Genomic DNA, 16,562 nt, shown 5'->3' on the forward strand with positions numbered 1-16,562 from the left:
GCAGCCCCAGCTGAGGGGGTGCTGCTCCCAGCTGCAGTCCGACCCCCCAGCTGATGCTCCCAGTGCCCCCAGCCCCTGCCTGTCCTCCTCTCCCTGTTCCAGCCCCATCGCCCTCTCTCCCAGGGCTCGGCGGTGGTGCTGCAGCAGCCTGTGTCCAGGGGCAGCACATGTTGCGTGGAGGGATCTCGAGCTGCCCCTGGTTTGGGCGGCATCGGTGCTGCCAGTGCCCCCCCGAACCCTGCCAACCCCAAGCCATAGCACGCAGAGAAAGCCCATCACAATAACCACAGGAGATGCGGCTGCCGCGTGCCCAGCGTTTATTCCTTGTGCTCAGCCTGGAGGCGAATGGCCGCGTCTCCAGCAGCCATGGAGTTCAACCACGTGAATACTCAAGCCGCAGAGGCCGCGGATGCTCTGGGCTGCGAGGGGCAGGTCTGACCCATGCCCCATGCCCCGTGGGGGTGTCAGACCCCCGGGCACAGCACGGAGCCTAGAGGGGCAGCAGCCACGGCAGAAACCCCCTTCCCCCAAGCAGGGGCTGGAGGATGCAGGAGCCAGGGAGACGTCCTGAAGCCGGCCGCTTCCCCAGGCCAGGTCTAGGCTGGGCCTGGAAGAGAAGGAGCCGGGGTCAGAGCCAGGTGTGCCCTCCTCCCCCGGTGATGGAGACGTGGGGAAGCCGCTGACGGACCAGGACGTGCCCCGGTGAGCAGCTTGAGCAGCCCTGGCTTCACGTGGGCCCTTGCGAGCAGTCCCCATGGCCACGACTTCTGCCCCTTGCCCCAAGCTGCCTGCGGAGGGGTGGCTGTAGCCCCCATGGGCAGAGGCCCCGGTGCCCAGGTGGGCAGCAGGCACCTGAAGGGGTATCTGCAGAGGGAATGGCTGCACGTGGCATTACTTGCCACACTGCCCGGCCTGGCTGTGGTTGCAATGTGGGCAAGGGGCCAGCTTGGGCTCGACCTGCGTGGAGCAGGGCAGGCATCACTGGAGAGGGCACAGCTGGGGGTTGGGTGGTCCATGCAACTGTCCCTGCCACCGGGACCCTGTGCCCGGCACGACAGGGGTGGAGGGTGAAGGAGGAACGAGAGAGGTGCAGAGAAGGGCCATGGGGTGATGGGTGGTGCGGAGGCGCTGCTGCATGAGCGGAGACTCCCGGGTCCAGGCCTGTTCTGTTCGGAAAAGAGATGCTGGAGGGGCATGAAAAGGGTTCCCAAGACATCGAATGGGGAAGAGAAAGCCAGGAGGGATTTATCCTCTCTCGCCGGACAAGAACGAGGGTCGCAGCATGGGACAGCAGCCCGGCAGTTTATAGCTAACGCCGGGCAAGTTGTTCTCCCTCGGTGTGGCATTACAGGTGGGACTCGTGGCCACCAGATGTGGTGGGGGAACTGGACCTGTGCTTGGCAGAAAGGGCATCGGTCGCTACTGCGCAGGGAGAGGGGCACGGCCCCTGCATCAGAGCGCCGTGGACCTTAAATGCTGGAGGCTGCAGGGGAGAAAGGAGCAGGGAAGGCCCTGCTCCGACCCAGTCCCTCTCCCTTCCAGCCTCCGCACTCTGCCGCCGTGCCGGAGAGGGGCCCAGACGGACCCGGGGTCCGCCCCAGTCCGTGGCAGCTCTGACGGTCCAAGGAGCCACACCTGTTTCGGGAGGGGTGCACGTCCGGGCGCAGCCGGCCAGGCAGCACTTGCGCCTGCCCGGGCACTCGGCGTCCGTGTGGCACTCGGCCGTGACGTTCCCCAGGCACACGTGCGGCGTCCATCGGCACCGGCCCGGCTTTTCTGCCAGGGCGAGAGCGGGGAGAAGAGCGTGAGCGTGCCAGCCCCCGCTCCGTGCCGGCCTGGTCCGTCCCGCCCCGGGTAGCTCCTTACCCTGCACGACGGGGGGGACGCAGGCACGGCCGCAGCTCAGCAGGCAGCACTTCTCGCCCGCCGGGCACTCGCTGTCCTGGCTGCACAGGAGGGAGCAGTCCTCGGCCTCGTCCTTTCTGGCAGGGGCAGGGCAGAGCCCCGGCCGCACTGGGCAGGCGCAAAGAGATGGCGTTAAGGGAGCTGCAGGGAGGTGGGCACTGGGCTCGGTCCTGCTCTGGGCACCCACAGCCCTGGCCTGAGTGGGCACCTGGGTCACTCATCTCTGCCCCCTGCATCCATTACTCAGCCTCCGGGGGCCTGCGAGACCCCCAGACTCCCTGCATGGACCCCTCCCCTCCCTACCCTGGGGCCCACCGCCCTTACCCGCAACGGGCAGCTTGCAGATGTGGCCGCAGCTGGTGCTGCAGCACTTCTCCGCCCCGGCGCAGTCCCCGTCGCTGCGGCACGTCTCCATGCAGGGCCCAAGGGAGCCTCGCAGGAGCAGTGGGCAGGCGCCCGGCTTGGCTGCAACACGTGAGGGCCACCCGGCGTCACGGCTGGCCGGGAGCCACGACACCCCCCTCCTCGGCCCCCGGAGGGGTGAGGGAGGTGCAGGGAAAGTGGTCGAGCTGGGGCCACGGGGACACGGCTCTCTGCCGCTGCTGGGCCCTGTCCTGCCCCCCACACCTAGCACCTGTCCTGGGGGATTCCTTCCTAAGCAGGGCTCCTGGAGGGGCACTGATGCCATGTGGGAGATGGAGGGGAGTGGATGTGTCGGGGGTTCGGTACCTGAGTGCGGAGCTTGGCAGCGGTGGCCGCAGCCGGTGTCACAGCACTTCTCGTCCCCCGGGCACTCGGAGTCGTCCAGGCAGGCGTCCAGGCATGGCCCCTTGGGCTGCGCCGTCGGCACTGCCGGGCACTCCTCCGGCTTCTCTGCGGGAGAGACACTTGCTGCCAGGGCTGGGAACCTCCTTCTCCTGTGCCAGCCCTCCCCGGGTCAGCCGTCGTGCATGCACACGCGTGTGCAGGCCCATACACCTGGGGGATGGGTGCAGTGCCTGTAGCAGGATCTGAGCCCAGGGTGCTGCAGTGAGGGCAGCGCGGGCAGCCCCGTCGGTACCTTTGTAGGGGCTCACGCAGCCCAGTCCACAGCCGGTGAAGCAGCATTTCTCGTCCCCAGGACAGGTCCTGTCGTCCTCGCACCGGCTGGGGCAGGGGGCGAAGTCCGGGGAGGCTGGCTTCCGAGGGCAAACGCCGGGCTTGGCTGGGGGGAGACGGCAGCTCTGGGTGCGGCTCGGGGGACCCCCCCTCCCCACCAGCCACCCGCTCCCCACCAGCCCTACCTGGCTCGGGGCAGTGGCAGCGAGCGCAGCAGCCCTCAACGCAGCACTTCTGCCCCCCGGGGCACGCCGTGTCGTTGGAGCAGCTGGCCGCACAGCTCCCCGCCCCCTCCTCCTGCGGGCCGGACCGCGGGCAGTAGCCTGGGGACACTGCACAGCAGAGACATGGGCTGCAGCCCCAGCTCCAGCCCAGCCCTCGGGGCCTGCGCCTGCACTGGGTCACCCCTTGGCACGTGGGACCACAGTCTGCACAGCCCCCATCGGGGGAGACCTCTGAACAGACCGTGGGTCGCATGTAGGTGCAACGTGGTTGTTCGTGCCCTGCCTGCCCCAGTCCTGGGCTGCGCTGGGCGCTGAGGGTGGGCACGAAACCCCCTGCCGAGGTCCCAGCCCCACCCGCCGTGCCTGGGCCAGCTCTGACCTGACCTGGAGCAGAAGGCAGGGAGCCCGCTAGAGCGGGCAGGAGGAAGGCAGGGGGTCTGCCCATGACATACACCCTAGGGGCATGAGCTTGGGGTGCCATCCTGCACCCCTGCCTTGGGAGCTGGGCACCGGCAGCAGCACGTACCGGTGGCAGGGAGCAGGCAGGCTCGCAGGTGCTCCCTGCTGCAGCACTTCTCGGCCCCCGGGCAGCTGCGGTCCGAGAGGCAGTAGACCCTGGAGGGAGGCACGGCCTTGACCTCGCCAGCCGGGCACTCTCCTTCTTTACCTGCAGCAGAGACAGGGCACCAGAGCGGGGCTGTATCCAGCCAGGGCCTGGGGAGGACAGGGGTGCAGCTGAGAGGACAGGCTGGGGACGAGGGGGCAGCCCTGCTCTGTGCTTACCTCCGTCGTCCTGCCCCGGGGCGCCCGGCAGCTGAGCCCAGAGGACGAGGAGCCCCAGGAGGAAGGTGATGCCCGCTGGCTCCATGGTGCTGCGGGAGCTGCTCTGGTGCCTGGGCTGTGCCACCCGGGATTTAAACCCTTGCCCAGGCGGGGGGAAGGTCCGGCTCACAGGTGGACAGCAGCTCTGCCACCTTGCAGCATGCCAGCTCCAGGTGCCAGCCCCGGGAGGGCCAGGCCGTGGGAGAGCTCCGCGCTGCCGGCAGCTGGAGGCTGGGGGAAACCTGGGAGGTGCTGGGCTCGTGGCCCACAGCTCCGGGGCTTCTCCGGGTCATGCAGTGGCTGGGGGGCTCCCAGCTGGGTCTGGGCGTGGGGCCGTGCCCGGCTCTGCTGGCTGCACCCGTAACCTGATGTCTGGCCGTTCTCCTTGGACACAGCACCCATTCCCTGGGTGAAAGCAGTCTGGTGCAAATTCCCCCGGCCCGGCATTCGAGGGCAGCGACCGCTTGGCACCAGCCCCTTGCCCTGGCCGCTCTGCGGGGTCCTGGCCGCTAGCAGGGTCTGCCCGTGGATGGATGTGAGCATGTCTGAGAGCCCAGCCCGCCTGGCCCTGCTGGGACCCGCCGCGAGCAGCCAGCTGCACCCCACCCCGGGACCCCCGCGTGGGCCGGGCCGCATTGCAGAGATGCCGCAGGGTGGGGACGGAGCCCCTTCGCCTCCAGCCAGCGCCAGCTGTGACTGCGCGGTGATCTCCGCGAGGGGTCGAACGTGGCGGTCCGGGCACGCCAGGCCTGGCCTGCCCAAGCCCACCGCCGGGGCCCCCGGCTCTGGAGAGCACTCGGGGCGGCCGGGGGCCTTGCAGGTGCCCGCTGCTGGAGGGGAGGCTCGCTGCACGGCAAGAGAGGATGTGGGAGCCGGTGCCTGGGAGCAACCTGCCTCCCCGCCTGCCAGCCGCGGGGGGCCCACACCAGACCGCTGGCTCGGGGCCTGGGCACGTCCTGGGAGCCAGCTGGCAGCCGGATCCTGCCCCCTGCCCAGGCTGCTGGAGCCCTGCACAATGGGCACATCCGCCCGTGATGCCGGCGCGGGCTGCAGCACACCGGGGCACGGCTGTGGCCACCTGTGCCCGGTGGTGCGTGGCGCGACAGCGTGGGAGCGGGGCAGTGGGCCCGTCTCCCTGCCACGACCCCTCACTCGACCCCCAGCGCTGCCACGGGGTGGGGCGGCGTCTCCGTCAGCGGAGCTGAGCGCCCCGTGGAGGTGTCCGGACGCTCCCCGGCACAGCCAGCCCGTGCCGCGGGGGCCGGAGCCAGGGCCCAGCTGGGGCGTCTGTGCTGGAGGAGGGAGGAGGCACCGGCTGCCTGGGGCTGTCTGAGGAAACATTAACCAGAGAACAATGCTGCGGGCCGGCCGGCCCTGGCAACGGGGAGAGAGCCGTCACCAGCGCCGGCTCCGACAAGCCACACCGGGCAGCCTCGGTGACCCTTGCTCCGAGCCCGGGCCCAGGCGCTGCCTCCTGCAGACACTCGTGCTGCCCCTCGCAGGGACCCTTCCCCGCCCCGTCTGCTCTTCCTCCTGCCCCAAGAGCTCCTGCTTGCTTTAGCCCCCAGGACTACGCTGGCTGCCAGCCTGGGCCACGAGCCAGAGCCCCTTTGCCCCTTGCTTGTTGGCAGTGGTCAGTGGGTCTGTCTCAGCCGCTCCTCACCCACGCCCCGGGCTCCTGCCCTTTCCCCACTGGCAACTGCACTGACATAAGGGTGCGCTGGCTGCTTTCCAGACCCGGGGCCGCAGCTTGTCTCCCAGGAACAGGGCTGGCCCAGCTCTCAGCCAGCCCACGCGGGAGCAGGCAGTTCAATGCCATCCCGGAGGAGGCAGTGGCCCAGCCCAGCCCCGGAGCAGGAGGAAATGCAGATGCAGGCGGTGCTGTCAGGGCTGTGGGAGAGGCTGCTTTATTGGCAAGCGTGCACAGGGCTTCAGCGAATGCCCAGGACGGGCGCTCGGTGCAGCAAGCGCCAGCGGCCGGGATGGGACCCGGGGACCCCGTGCAGGGAGGGGCATAGCGGAGCAGCTTTCCTTCACCGGGGCGGAGGCTGGCAGGTCCAGGCAGCACCTGCAAAGAGAGCACGGAGCTGTGAGCAGGCTTCGGTGCTGACCCCGGGGCAGCTGGGTGCAGGGCAGGGGATCGGCAGGGACCCCTCGCGCTGCGGGAGCTCTGGGCGCTCGGGCAAGGGGGCGGTGGGAGGGTGCGGGTCCCAGCAGCCTGCTCCGTGGGTGTCAGGCGGGGTCAACTGGGGCATGGCCGTGGGGGGGCCTTGCCCACACATGCTCTGCTCCACCCTGGGACCCGGGGCCAGGCAGGTGGGGCGGGAAAGAGGGTGTCCCGAGGCCACGCACGCACCTTAGAAGACCGGCGTCATGCAGGACATTCTGCCGCAGCCGTTGGTGCAGCACTTGAAGCTGCTGATGCAGTGGGAGTCCATGCTGCACTGGTTGTGGCACAGCCCCAGCATGGGGATCCCCGGCTTGATCTCCGGGCAGTCGCCGGGCTTCGCTGGAAGAGCAGAGGGGACACAGTGTGAGCCTGGGAGACGGGCACCGTGCCCTGGGCACAGAGGCCTTCAGGGAGTGTGTCCTAGCCCCAGCCAGGGCACAGCCACGCCGTGCCCCTCGGGCCCACGCACCTCCCGAATGGCCCTTGGGTTGGCCGAGACCTTGGGCTGGGCGGGGGCAGGATGTCGGGGCTGGTGCTGAGATGGGAGCTTTGTGCTGGGCCCAATGTTGTGGGGAGGAGCTGGGCTCCATCCGCCAGCCAGCTGCGCCGGCTCGGGGGGCCTGCGACCTGCAGCAGGGCCGGCGGGTCCCTGCCCGGGGAGTCAGCACCTCTCAGGAGGAGGAAGGAAGTGGAGCGGGTGCTCGAGCCCTGCGCTGCTTGGAGCTGCAGGCCCAGCGCCAACAGGAAACATCTGCAGCAGCTCCTGCCAACCGCAGCTCTGCCAAGGGGAAGGGGCAGAGCGGGGCGCGCCAGGAGCAGAGCCTTCCTCGTCTAGTGCAGGACAAAGGGGTGCAGGCTGCAGGGACAGGGTCCGGCCGCTTCCGGGCCCCCTGGGCCCCCGCTGCCTGCAGCACCGACGTCACACGGCCTGGCAGCTCGCCCGCTGTTTGCTTTGCCAGCGCAGCCTGCTCTCAGCACCGCGCTGTTTGCTCCGGAGGAGCCACGTCCCAGCAAGCTGTGCGCTTGCCCCGGCCCAGCCACTGCGGGCACCAGTCTGCACCTGGCCCTGTGATCTGGAGGGCTGCAGGGAGACCATGCACCAAGCTGGTCACCGCAGCTCTGCACCAACATGCTTGGCCAGCCCAGCCGTCCTCAGGTGAGAATCAGCTCCAGCCCCACGAGGGCCAGAAGGACTGGGAGCCGGAGTCGCTGGCCTCAGCTGACCATCGCTCGCTGGGGCGGGAGCCAGTGTAGGCATCTTGCTGAATGCACCCCGGCCCCTGGACCCTGCCCGGTGCTCTCGGCCAGCTGCCGGTAGCGGACGAACACCGCTGCTGCGTGCTGACGGGCTGTGAGCAGCTCCTGCAAACTCTTTGGTCCACATGAGGACGTGCCCAAACCCACCACACTGAGGTTGCTTTGCAGGGTCCCTCTGTGTGTCCATGTCCAAGGCTGGTGTCACCACGGAGCCAGGAGCCGTGTCCTCGTAGAACGGCGATGGGCGGCAGGCTGGCAACAGCCCTCAGCTGCATGTGCGCTCCTCTCCGACCTGGGGCGCTGAGCCCAGACCCGGCGGCTGGCCCTGCCATGCCCAGCCCAGCCCAGCGCTCGCAAGGGGACTGCAGGGCAGGGTCCAGCATGCAGCGAGGGGTGGGGGTGGGGGGCAGCCCTTGCTTCCTTAATGCTGATGCAGCCATCCGAGGGCTCAGAGCTAACAGTCCCACCCCAACTGTGTGTGGAAGGACGAGCCACACGCCAGCCTGGCTCATGGCACCCTGCGCCACGTGGAGCCCGCTGGTGCCAGCAGAGAGGCCGTGCAAAATGCCTGTAAAGAAGCCTCACCCCTGGCTCTGTGCCGGGGTGCAGGGTGTGCCTGGTGCAGGGTGCATCCAGAGACAGGGCAGTGCTGTGTCCAACCCGGGGCCCTGGCACAGGATGGCATGGACAGGTGGAGCTACCAGGAGCAAGCGGGACCCTTTCTGTGCCCACCTGCCTGCCGCCAGCCCTTGCTGCACGTGGGCCCTGGCTAAACCAACCCGGGGAGGGAGGAACCGCTCCCGTGTGCGGGGGCGTGTTACCGTTGGGCATCTGGCAGGCCATGCCGCACGCCGTCAGGCAGCACTTGAGGTTGCCGTTGCAGTTGCCGTCATCCTGGCAGCTCTCAGTGCAGTTTGCCGCCTCTTTGGCTTCGTCGGGGCACACGCCAGGTTTTGCTGCAATGGCAAAGGCACATGGTGCAAGGCGGGCTCCGTGGACAGACCCCACAGCGCCACGTGGATGCCACAACCTCTTAGCCCGCTTGTGCCGGCACCAGGCTCGCCTGGGCTAAGCCAGCATGATGGGGCTGTGGCCGTGGGTCCCGGCGTGGCAGGGGTGGGCGCTGTACTCACTGGTGGCATTCTGGCCGGTGGCAGGTGGCAGCTGGGCCCCGAGTGCCAGGAGCCCCAGCAGGAGCAGGAGCAGGAGCAGGGGGACACGGCTGCCCGGGGGCATGGTGCTGCGTGCGCGCCGCCCCGGCTGGGCTTTAAGCTCTGCCTCAGGTGGGGCCGGAGCAGGGGAGGGAGGGACGGGCTCCCAGGTGATTTACAAGCAGCCGCCGTGCGCTCCCCCCGCGGTCCATTGCACAACCGGCAGCCGGGTATCAGATGTCTGCGCTCGCCCGCCCGCCGGAGAACCAGGAAGTGCGGCCCAGCATCACCGGCCGCAGCCCGGCCCTTCCCTTTGCCCCTGCGGCTCCTGGCCCCTGGCAGCCAGGGCAGGGAGTGCCCGGCTGCTGGGCCGCTGCGAGGGGGCACTGGGCTGCAGCCCAGCCCGGGGCATCGTCTGGGGACAGCAGGTCTCCCCCTCTCCGGCAGCGATGCCCTGCGCTCACCGCTTCCCTCCAGCTGCATCACGTCCCCATCTGGCCGGACCTCGCGCCCGCCCCAGGCCTGGCTGCAGATCTGGCCTGGCTTCGGCTCCCAGCCATGGCTCCTCTTCCGCCTTCTCCCTCTGATGCGCCCCTGCGGCCCCAGCCCGGGCTCTTGTTGATGTGCCCTCTCCATCTCCCATCGGGCGCTTTCGCAGCCCTCGGGGCCTGGCAGTGGCTTCGCTGCGGCGTACCAGCACCTCCTGCACAGCCTCAACCACATCACCGCTCTCCACCGGGAGAGATCCCCTCCTTGCCTCTCTTCTCCCACATCCGAGGGTCCCTCCGTGGCCATTCTTGGCAGCTCACAGCCATGGCATGTCCACCACGGCCCAGGTTCTTCTTGGGTCCCTGGCATCTACAGCAGGGTCCGGTCTCTGCACGTGGCTGGCTCTCTCCGTGCCCAGACGAGCTGCGTGACCCTGCGCTGTGCCTGCCAGGTGAGCTGGACCGTCCCAAGCAGCCCCGTGCACCTGCCCCGTCCTGCTCAGACGACGCTCTGAACAAGCTGGAGGCCTGGTGCCATGTCACTGCCAGGGAAACCGAGGCACAGACACAGACCGACTTGCCGGGACCGTGCTGGTCACGGAAGCAGCATCTGCTCCTGGCCCAAGTGCATCTCCCAGGGGCAATCCCTCCATGGCGCCGATGGCTGCGGCACACCCAGGGTGTGGGGCGAGCTCCATGTGTGCCGAGGTAACACAGCGCTGGCCCCCTCCACCCTGTGTGTGCGCACAGGGAATCAGTCAACACGGAGGCAGGTAGGGCACGTCTGTAAATGCTCACCTGTTCGTCATCCCACCTGCAGTGCACGGAGCCCGGTGGGCGTTTGTGAGGCCGGAGGCCAGCGCTGGCACCTGGGGGTGGGGGCGGGGGGTGACGTGGACTTGGGCTGCACTCTGGAGAGGGCTCCTCCACTTCCCCGCACCATGCTGCCCTCCAGTAAACCCACTGCCAGGCAAGCAGTGTCCCCAGCAGCATGGAGGGCCCCTGGCAGGGTGGCACCAGTGATGGGAGTGCAAAGGGGTGCTTGGCCACACGCACGGTGGGAGCCGTGGCTTGCACTGGTTGCACCGCTGCATGCCCACGTGATGATTTGCTGGAGCTGTGGTGGAGATCGGCATGTGCTGCCCCCCTGGAAAGCTGAGCTCTGGGCCACCTGCCTGTGCCAGTAGCAGGGGCCGGCACGCCGTCGCTCTGGGGCCTGGCCTGGGGTGCAGCTCTTGGGCACCCTCCCCTGTGCCCCGCTCCCATCCCTCCAGGCTCGTGCACCTGCAGACAGGTGCCACCTGCACCCCCCACGGCCGAGGGGGTGCATTGCTGCCAGCTCTCGGCCGTGTCACACCACAGCCCTGCGAGAGCGCGGTGGGGATGGAGTTGCGGGAACTGGTCTGAGCCGGTTCCCCTGGCTCCGGGGCCTCCTGCACCGGCCGCCCAAACAAGTCGGCTGGAGGTGAAGGAGGAAGAGCGCGGGGATGTTTGCTCAGAGCTGCAGAGTGCCTGGCACAGGGCTGCTCCACCTGGGACGGGCCAGGGGCTGTGGCTGCAACTGTGCACACAGCCGCAAGCGGAGACATGCAGCCCTGTCCATCCAAGGGCCCTGCAGCCCCCAAGACATGGCCCAGCCCTTGGCTTGCCCTCAGGTCCCAGGTGCTCAGGCACATTTCTGCCTCCTCCCTTAGCGGCAGCACGTAGCGCTCAGGTTAGCCGAAGGCAGCAGCAAAGCCCTGCCCGCCCGAGCTGTGCCTGGGCGAAGTGACTGGGCAGAGAGCGGGTCCCGCAGACATCGCTCTCAGCAGGCAGGGCTTGGGGCTCTCCAGACCGGACGGCCCTTGCCTCGGCCCTGGGGACGCACAGGGCTCTGCTAGGGAAGGCTTTGAAGCCCAGTTGCCGGGGGACTGGGGGTGGCAGGAGCCAGCCCCAGAGACCTGCTGCTCGGGGGGCAGGGTCCCCGGGGTGCCCTGCATGGTGGGGCCTGCGCCCCGCGGGCACCTCTCTAGCATTATAGCTGCGGCTTTCATCTGTGCTGCCATTGCCTGGCCTTCGCCTTGGAGGCTCATCTCACTCCCCATCGTTGCTCTCATCTCCCCCCAGCTCTGCTGGGAGGATTTCCTCCCGTGACACGGGCTGGAGCACAGGACAGCCCAGAAGCAGCTTGGCTGGAGGCAGCGAGGAGACCAAAGGGCAGGCTGGGGTCTGGGGACAGCCCGTGGCTCCGGGGCTCGGGGTCCCCTCTGTGACGCTGCTGGGGACCTGGCTGCACGCAGCGAGGCCGGAGGCTGAGTGGATGCGTGGCCCTGCGTGCCCCGCCATGCTCCCTCCACCTGCCCACGCCTGCGGCTGTTTGCATGGGGTCAAGGGGACAGCGTGACCCCGCTGCCATCTCCCGTTCTAGCTCCAGCCACCTCCAGCCAGCCACAGCCTTCACGAGGAAGTGACTTGCTGGCACGGGCCCAGAGGAAGGAGCCTGGCATCCCACCTGGCACGAGGCCAGACCATTGGCATTCATGTTTGGGGACTGTGACGTGGCCAGCGAGGTGCACCTGTGCTGATGCCCCCCCACCCCGGGCTCTGCTCTGCCCGCGGGCGCTTGGTGGCGTGGGAACAGCCGGGGACGGGGGTTGTTCTCCTGGGCTCCCCGAGACCTAGTGCTGCATGTGCTGCCTGGACCGCTGCATGGTCCGCGGTGCCGCAGAGCCGGCGGGGCATCACGGGCACCCGGCGCACGAGCCCTGGAGATGTGTGGCACGGGGCAGCTCCCCGGCAGGCACCAGCATGGTGGCTGGGGCCACGCCGCGGCGAGGGGGCTGTCAATGATTGCCAGCCGCAGCTCCCCTAATGGTTAGGCCCACGCCAGGCGGGACGGGGGGGGAGGTGGCCCCAGGTGAGCTGAGTGGACCCCTGCATGGCCACAGTGCATGGCCACGGTGAGGGGGGACCCCCGGGGATACTTACACTCACGTCTTGGGACGAGTCCTGCTCCAGGATCCAGCGGCAGCGCGTCCCCGAGCACGAGGAGCCCCGCCAGGACAAGGGTGCCTGCCAGCATCGTGGTGCGGTGGGAGTGGGTCTGAGTGCCGGGCCGCACAGGGCTGGCATTTTAAGCACTCCCCAGGGCTGGGCGAGACAGGGGAGGGGCTGGTTGGCTCCCGAGTGACCTTTGGGTGCTGTGCCCCAGGCGGCACCCACCCTCCGCCACCTTGTCCTCTGAGCAATCATTTACCTTGGCACCGCCCCAGCCTGGCGTTGGGCCTGCAGCTGGGTAGCGGGCCTGGGGGTGGGAAGGACCAGGGGGGACCCATTCTCCACGGTAAGCGAACATGCGGTGCTTTCATCACCCGAGCGTGGCGCAGCCGGAGCCCAGCTGGGACCTGCCGCGGGCTTTTGCAGTGCCCCCGTGCCATGCTAGCAAACACCTCGTGCCCCGGGAGCCCTCGCTGGCTTCTGCCCATCCCAAAGAGCCGGCCTTCCTCCCAGCCGGGGCAGAGAGGGGGCCAGTGGCCAAGCCAGCCAGGTGCCCTCTGTGCCTGGGCAGCCCAGCGCACCGTGGCTTTGCCCCCTGACACCAGCCTCTGCACCCTCTCCGTCCTGCTTCCCAGGCCTTCCCCAGACAGCGTGCCGCCCTGCCCTGCCCTGCCCTGCCCTGCCCTGCCCTGCCGGGACGGGACGCGGAGGTGCCTGCGGGCCGTCTGGCTGCCTGGGGGTGCGGGCTGGCCCAGGAAGGCGCGGGGACGCGGGGATGTTTGCAATAGTTCTCAGGCCGCTGTACGTGACTCGGTTTCCCTGTGCCCGTCGCAGGAAGGAGTTAACCCCCCTCGGGGTGCGGCAGCGGGAATGGGGCTGTCACGTAGGCTCCTGCGGCCGACTGGCAGCTGGGGGGGCCGTCAGAGACGCAGGCCGCGCCGTGAGAAGGCCACGGCGTTGGGACGGGAGAGAGGGAGGAAGCCCGGGGTGCGGAGGGACAGGGACAACCCCTGCAGCCCCCCGCTGCGCGCACGGCTCTGCCAGGCAGTGGGGCTGGTTCTGGGTCTCCAGCCTGGCTCAGTGATTGCCTGTGCTCTGGGCAGGAGGGCCCCCAGCTCCTGGGGATGATGCTGGTGTTTCCCTTCCCTGGGTGTCCGCTTGGGGTCGGGCGGCGCGACCGTGCCCCCTGCCAGTGTCTGCGTGCCCTGCCCCAGGACCGGGGCAATCGCGGCTGCTGTCCGAGTGCCAGCCGTGCGGCACCCCTGCTGCTGGCCTGGGTGAGGGGCAGTCTGAAACTGGCTCTCCGCCCCGTCCTGTCCTGACTCGGGCCCCCACCTGCAAGGCCCCTGCGCATGCTGTGCTGCAGGCATGCAGCCGTCGGCAGGGTGCCGCCGCCCGGGCTCTGCCATGCTGCCATCTCCCTCTCGGTGCCACAGGTTGTGCAGCCCCTGCCCTGCCACCCTCCTGCCAGGCCTTTTCCTCTGGGCTTTGCTGCCCCTTCCTCCACCCTGCAGCTTTGCCAGGACAGGCAGTTTCTGGAGGGTGGCACAGGAGCAGGGTGGGCTGCAGACTGCCGCTCTGCTCCTCTCCCAGCCCCCCGCGCTTCTCCTGGCCGCTGGATCCAGGCTGCAGGGGTGCAGTCCACCCCCCCGGGATTCCTGCTGCTTGCCAAGTCTAAGCCAAGCTCCTGGGGGCAGCAGCGGGGGTTGAATTCAGGCAGCCTCGGGGTGACTTCAATGGACTTCATGGCTCATTATCCTCCACCTGGTCCCTTTTACACTCTCCATTGCACAGGGGTTAAGGACCTGCTCGCCTTTCTTAACGCCCTTAATGTTCTGCTAATTAAGCTCTCCTTTCTTCTGCAGCGCTGCAGCCTGAGAGCTGCTCCTGGCAAGGTAGCTCCTATGTCACAGCCCTGCAGCCTGAGTTCAACTCTAGCAAAAAAACCATTAACTCGGGCGTGGAAATAACTTTCAGCGAAGCAACGGATGCAGTGTCAACACGCAGAAGACGGCTTGACACTGTTTAATGAATCTGAAAAAGAGATGTCCACTTAGTGCTAATGACCACAGGACTAATGAAACAACAGCTTTTGATTTTTTTTTTTGCCAAGTGTATCGTGCTTTTTTTTTCAATGCAATAGATGAATTAGCAAATTTATATTTTGCTTTTGTTCCACTCTTAAATGGAAGAATAATACACTGAATAATAAGAGCCCTAGGCAAGCAGCTTATTCGTACAGCTTCTAGTTTAATTTTAACTTGAAAAAAGTATGCCTGGTGTTCTGTGTGACGAGGCACACATCATCTGCACCCCCTCTTTTCAAACCCTGGGGTCTACCCATGCCCTATCTGCTCTTCCCGTGCCCAGGGACGCCTCTCTGCCAGGTGCTGGGAGCAGGCAGGTGGAGGCAGTGCTGGAAGTGTGCAGTGGGCACATGTGTCCCTGAGGAGAGGGCCCCAGACTGAATAAGGACACAGAGCTGCCATTTCCTTGGTCACAGCATGGGTCCTTCCTGCCTAGTCTCCTGCATCACCCGTATTGGGGACCTTCTGCACGATGCCAAGCAGGGTGGGCATATCCCGCTGCGTTGGCTCGGCTCTAGGACCTGCCCATGCTGCGTGCACCCTGCTGCCTAGTCTGGGAGGTCAAGGCTGCCCTGCCACCCCATTGCCTGTGCCTCCGTCGATCTGGTCCTATGCGAGGGCAGTCCCTGTGCCCCCATGTCCCCCAGCCCTCCGGAGCTTGTTGTGGGGTCCTGCCTTGGCAGGCCTATGGTGCTCCCCACCTCACCCCCTTAGCAGGCTGGGGCACCCTGAGCTGCTCCGCGTTCATACTGTCTGTGGCAGGGCACTGTTGGTGCCTGCCACTTTAAGGGCCTGACGCTAGCAGCCCGCAGGTGCCTGATGAGGGTGGCCATTTTAGTTCTAGGGCTGCCCATATAAGTTCTGCTGCTGGAAGCCAGGCAACAACATCATCGCCTGGCTGCAAGGCTGTGTGCCACGTCCTGCAGGGAAGGGAGGCGCTGCGGGGGATGGCTAGGAGGCTCCTGGGCCTGGGCATGACCTAAAGCTGCACCCTGCCGGGAGTGGGTGGCCTGGTGGGGCTCCCAGTGGTGCGGGAGCCCCCAGGAAATGCCAGGCCAGGGACCACCCTGGTGAAAGGTGGGTCTGGGCACCTTGATAACCCCAGCTCCCACAGCCAGGTGGGTCACCTGCTAGTAGTGCCCAAAGGGCAGACCCCAGAGACTGAATGGGGCTGATGTAGAGTACCCTCGACTGGTCCATGCTGGGGCCAGGACCAGACCGGTCAAAAGCGCCAGGGGCCCACCGCGAGGGATGCCCAGAGCCGAGGGCCTGGGGTCCCGACTGGCCTTGGAGGCGAGGCCAGGGCCAGCGTGGCCAACGGCCCTGGGGGCACCACACCCGAGAGGGGAAATTGTTTCGGGGAGTGAGGCAGCCCTGAATGAGGACAGGGTAGGCCGTCTGAAAGGGGGGATCTTAGCGGGGTCCTGACTGGAGGATTGTGGGGCCCAGGATGGGGCCGGTGAGATTAACATGTGTGGATGCCGTCTGCGAGGCACGGGCTGCAGTGTAGGGGGGGTACGGAGCTGCAGATAGCACCCCCTGGCATCGGGGCAAGAAAAATGGGCAGCCTCCTGCCTAATTAAGATCATGAATTAGATGACAACAAGGCATGGCAGCTGAGAAGGCGCGCGGTTTCATAGGTTTCATAGGCATTAGGGCTGGAAGGGACCTCGGAAGATCATCGAGTCCAGCCCCCTGCCCAAAGGGCAGGAAGTCAGCTGGGGTCATAGGATCCCAGCAAGATAAGCATCCAGTTTCATCTTGAAGGTGTGCAATGAAGGCGCTTGAACAACCTCCGGTGGCAGGCTGTTCCAGACCTTGGGGGCTCGGACAGTAAAGAAATTCTTCCTTATGTCCAGCCTGAAACGATCTTGTAGTAGTTTGTGACCATTCGACCTCGTCATCCCTTGGGGCGCTCTGGTGAACAAACGTTCCCCCAGATCCTGGTGGTCACCCCTGATAAACTTGTAGGTGGCCACCAGATCACCCCTGAGCCTGCGCTTTTCCAGGCTAAAGAGCCCCAGGGCTCTCAGCCTGTCATCGTAGGGTCTGCTTCCCTGACCTCTGATCATGCGCGTGGCTCTTCTCTGGACTCTCTCAAGCTTCTCCACATCCTTTTTGAATTGTGGAGCCCAAAACTGGACGCAGTACTCCAGCTGTGGCCTCACCAAGGCCGAGTACAAGGGGAGAATGACGTCCCAGGATTTGCTTGAGAAGCATCTCTGGATGCAAGCCAGCGTTTTGGTGGCTTTACTAGCCGCAGCATCGCACTGCAGGCTCATGTTCATCTTGGCTCATGGTTGGCCCAGAAAGGGGTGGGAGGGCCAAAGGCAAATCGGCCCCAAGAAGGCCCCCCGTGACACCCTGCCCCCTCCTGCCTGGTG

At 67.0% G+C, this 16,562-nt stretch overlaps 3 protein-coding genes across 9 annotated transcripts; 1 reads left to right on the forward strand and 2 right to left on the reverse strand.

Moving 5' to 3' along the window:
- Positions 1-306: 306 nt before the first annotated feature.
- LOC106740333 (WAP four-disulfide core domain protein 3) lies at positions 307-4,098 on the reverse strand. Of its 5 annotated transcripts, none has more exons than XM_019500157.2 (8): positions 4,011-4,098; positions 3,754-3,894; positions 3,189-3,335; positions 2,966-3,109; positions 2,635-2,778; positions 2,230-2,370; positions 1,867-2,013; positions 307-1,776 (listed from the first exon to the last, which is right to left on the reverse strand). In XM_019500157.2, exons 1-8 carry the CDS (start codon positions 4,093-4,095, stop codon positions 1,346-1,348), a joined length of 1,380 nt encoding a protein of 459 aa, XP_019355702.1. In that variant the 5' UTR covers positions 4,096-4,098; the 3' UTR covers positions 307-1,345. The 5 variants fall into 5 exon arrangements, with proteins under 5 accessions (XP_019355702.1, XP_019355703.1, XP_019355704.1 ...); XM_019500158.2 differs by having other exon boundaries at positions 307-607; positions 1,636-1,776; positions 2,230-2,778; XM_019500159.2 differs by lacking the exon at positions 2,230-2,370.
- Positions 4,099-5,931: 1,833 nt separating this feature from the next.
- LOC102559836 (WAP four-disulfide core domain protein 2) lies at positions 5,932-12,209 on the reverse strand. Of its 3 annotated transcripts, none has more exons than XM_019500162.2 (4): positions 12,089-12,209; positions 8,298-8,432; positions 6,406-6,558; positions 5,932-6,117 (listed from the first exon to the last, which is right to left on the reverse strand). In XM_019500162.2, exons 1-3 carry the CDS (start codon positions 12,174-12,176, stop codon positions 6,407-6,409), a joined length of 375 nt encoding a protein of 124 aa, XP_019355707.1. In that variant the 5' UTR covers positions 12,177-12,209; the 3' UTR covers positions 5,932-6,117; position 6,406. The 3 variants fall into 3 exon arrangements, with proteins under 3 accessions (XP_019355707.1, XP_019355706.1, XP_006260197.1); XM_019500161.2 differs by having other exon boundaries at positions 12,083-12,209; XM_006260135.4 differs by lacking the exon at positions 12,089-12,209 and adding an exon at positions 8,610-8,801.
- Positions 8,865-14,324, forward strand: LOC132243412 (uncharacterized). The gene is made up of 2 exons (XM_059713098.1): positions 8,865-9,567; positions 13,957-14,324. Exons 1-2 carry the CDS (start codon positions 8,865-8,867, stop codon positions 14,118-14,120), a joined length of 867 nt encoding a protein of 288 aa, XP_059569081.1. The 3' UTR covers positions 14,121-14,324.
- The last annotated feature ends 2,238 nt before the right edge of the window (positions 14,325-16,562 follow it).

This window comes from Alligator mississippiensis, chromosome 9 (genome assembly GCF_030867095.1).
Source record: "Alligator mississippiensis isolate rAllMis1 chromosome 9, rAllMis1, whole genome shotgun sequence".
Taxonomy (NCBI): Eukaryota; Metazoa; Chordata; order Crocodylia; family Alligatoridae; genus Alligator; species Alligator mississippiensis.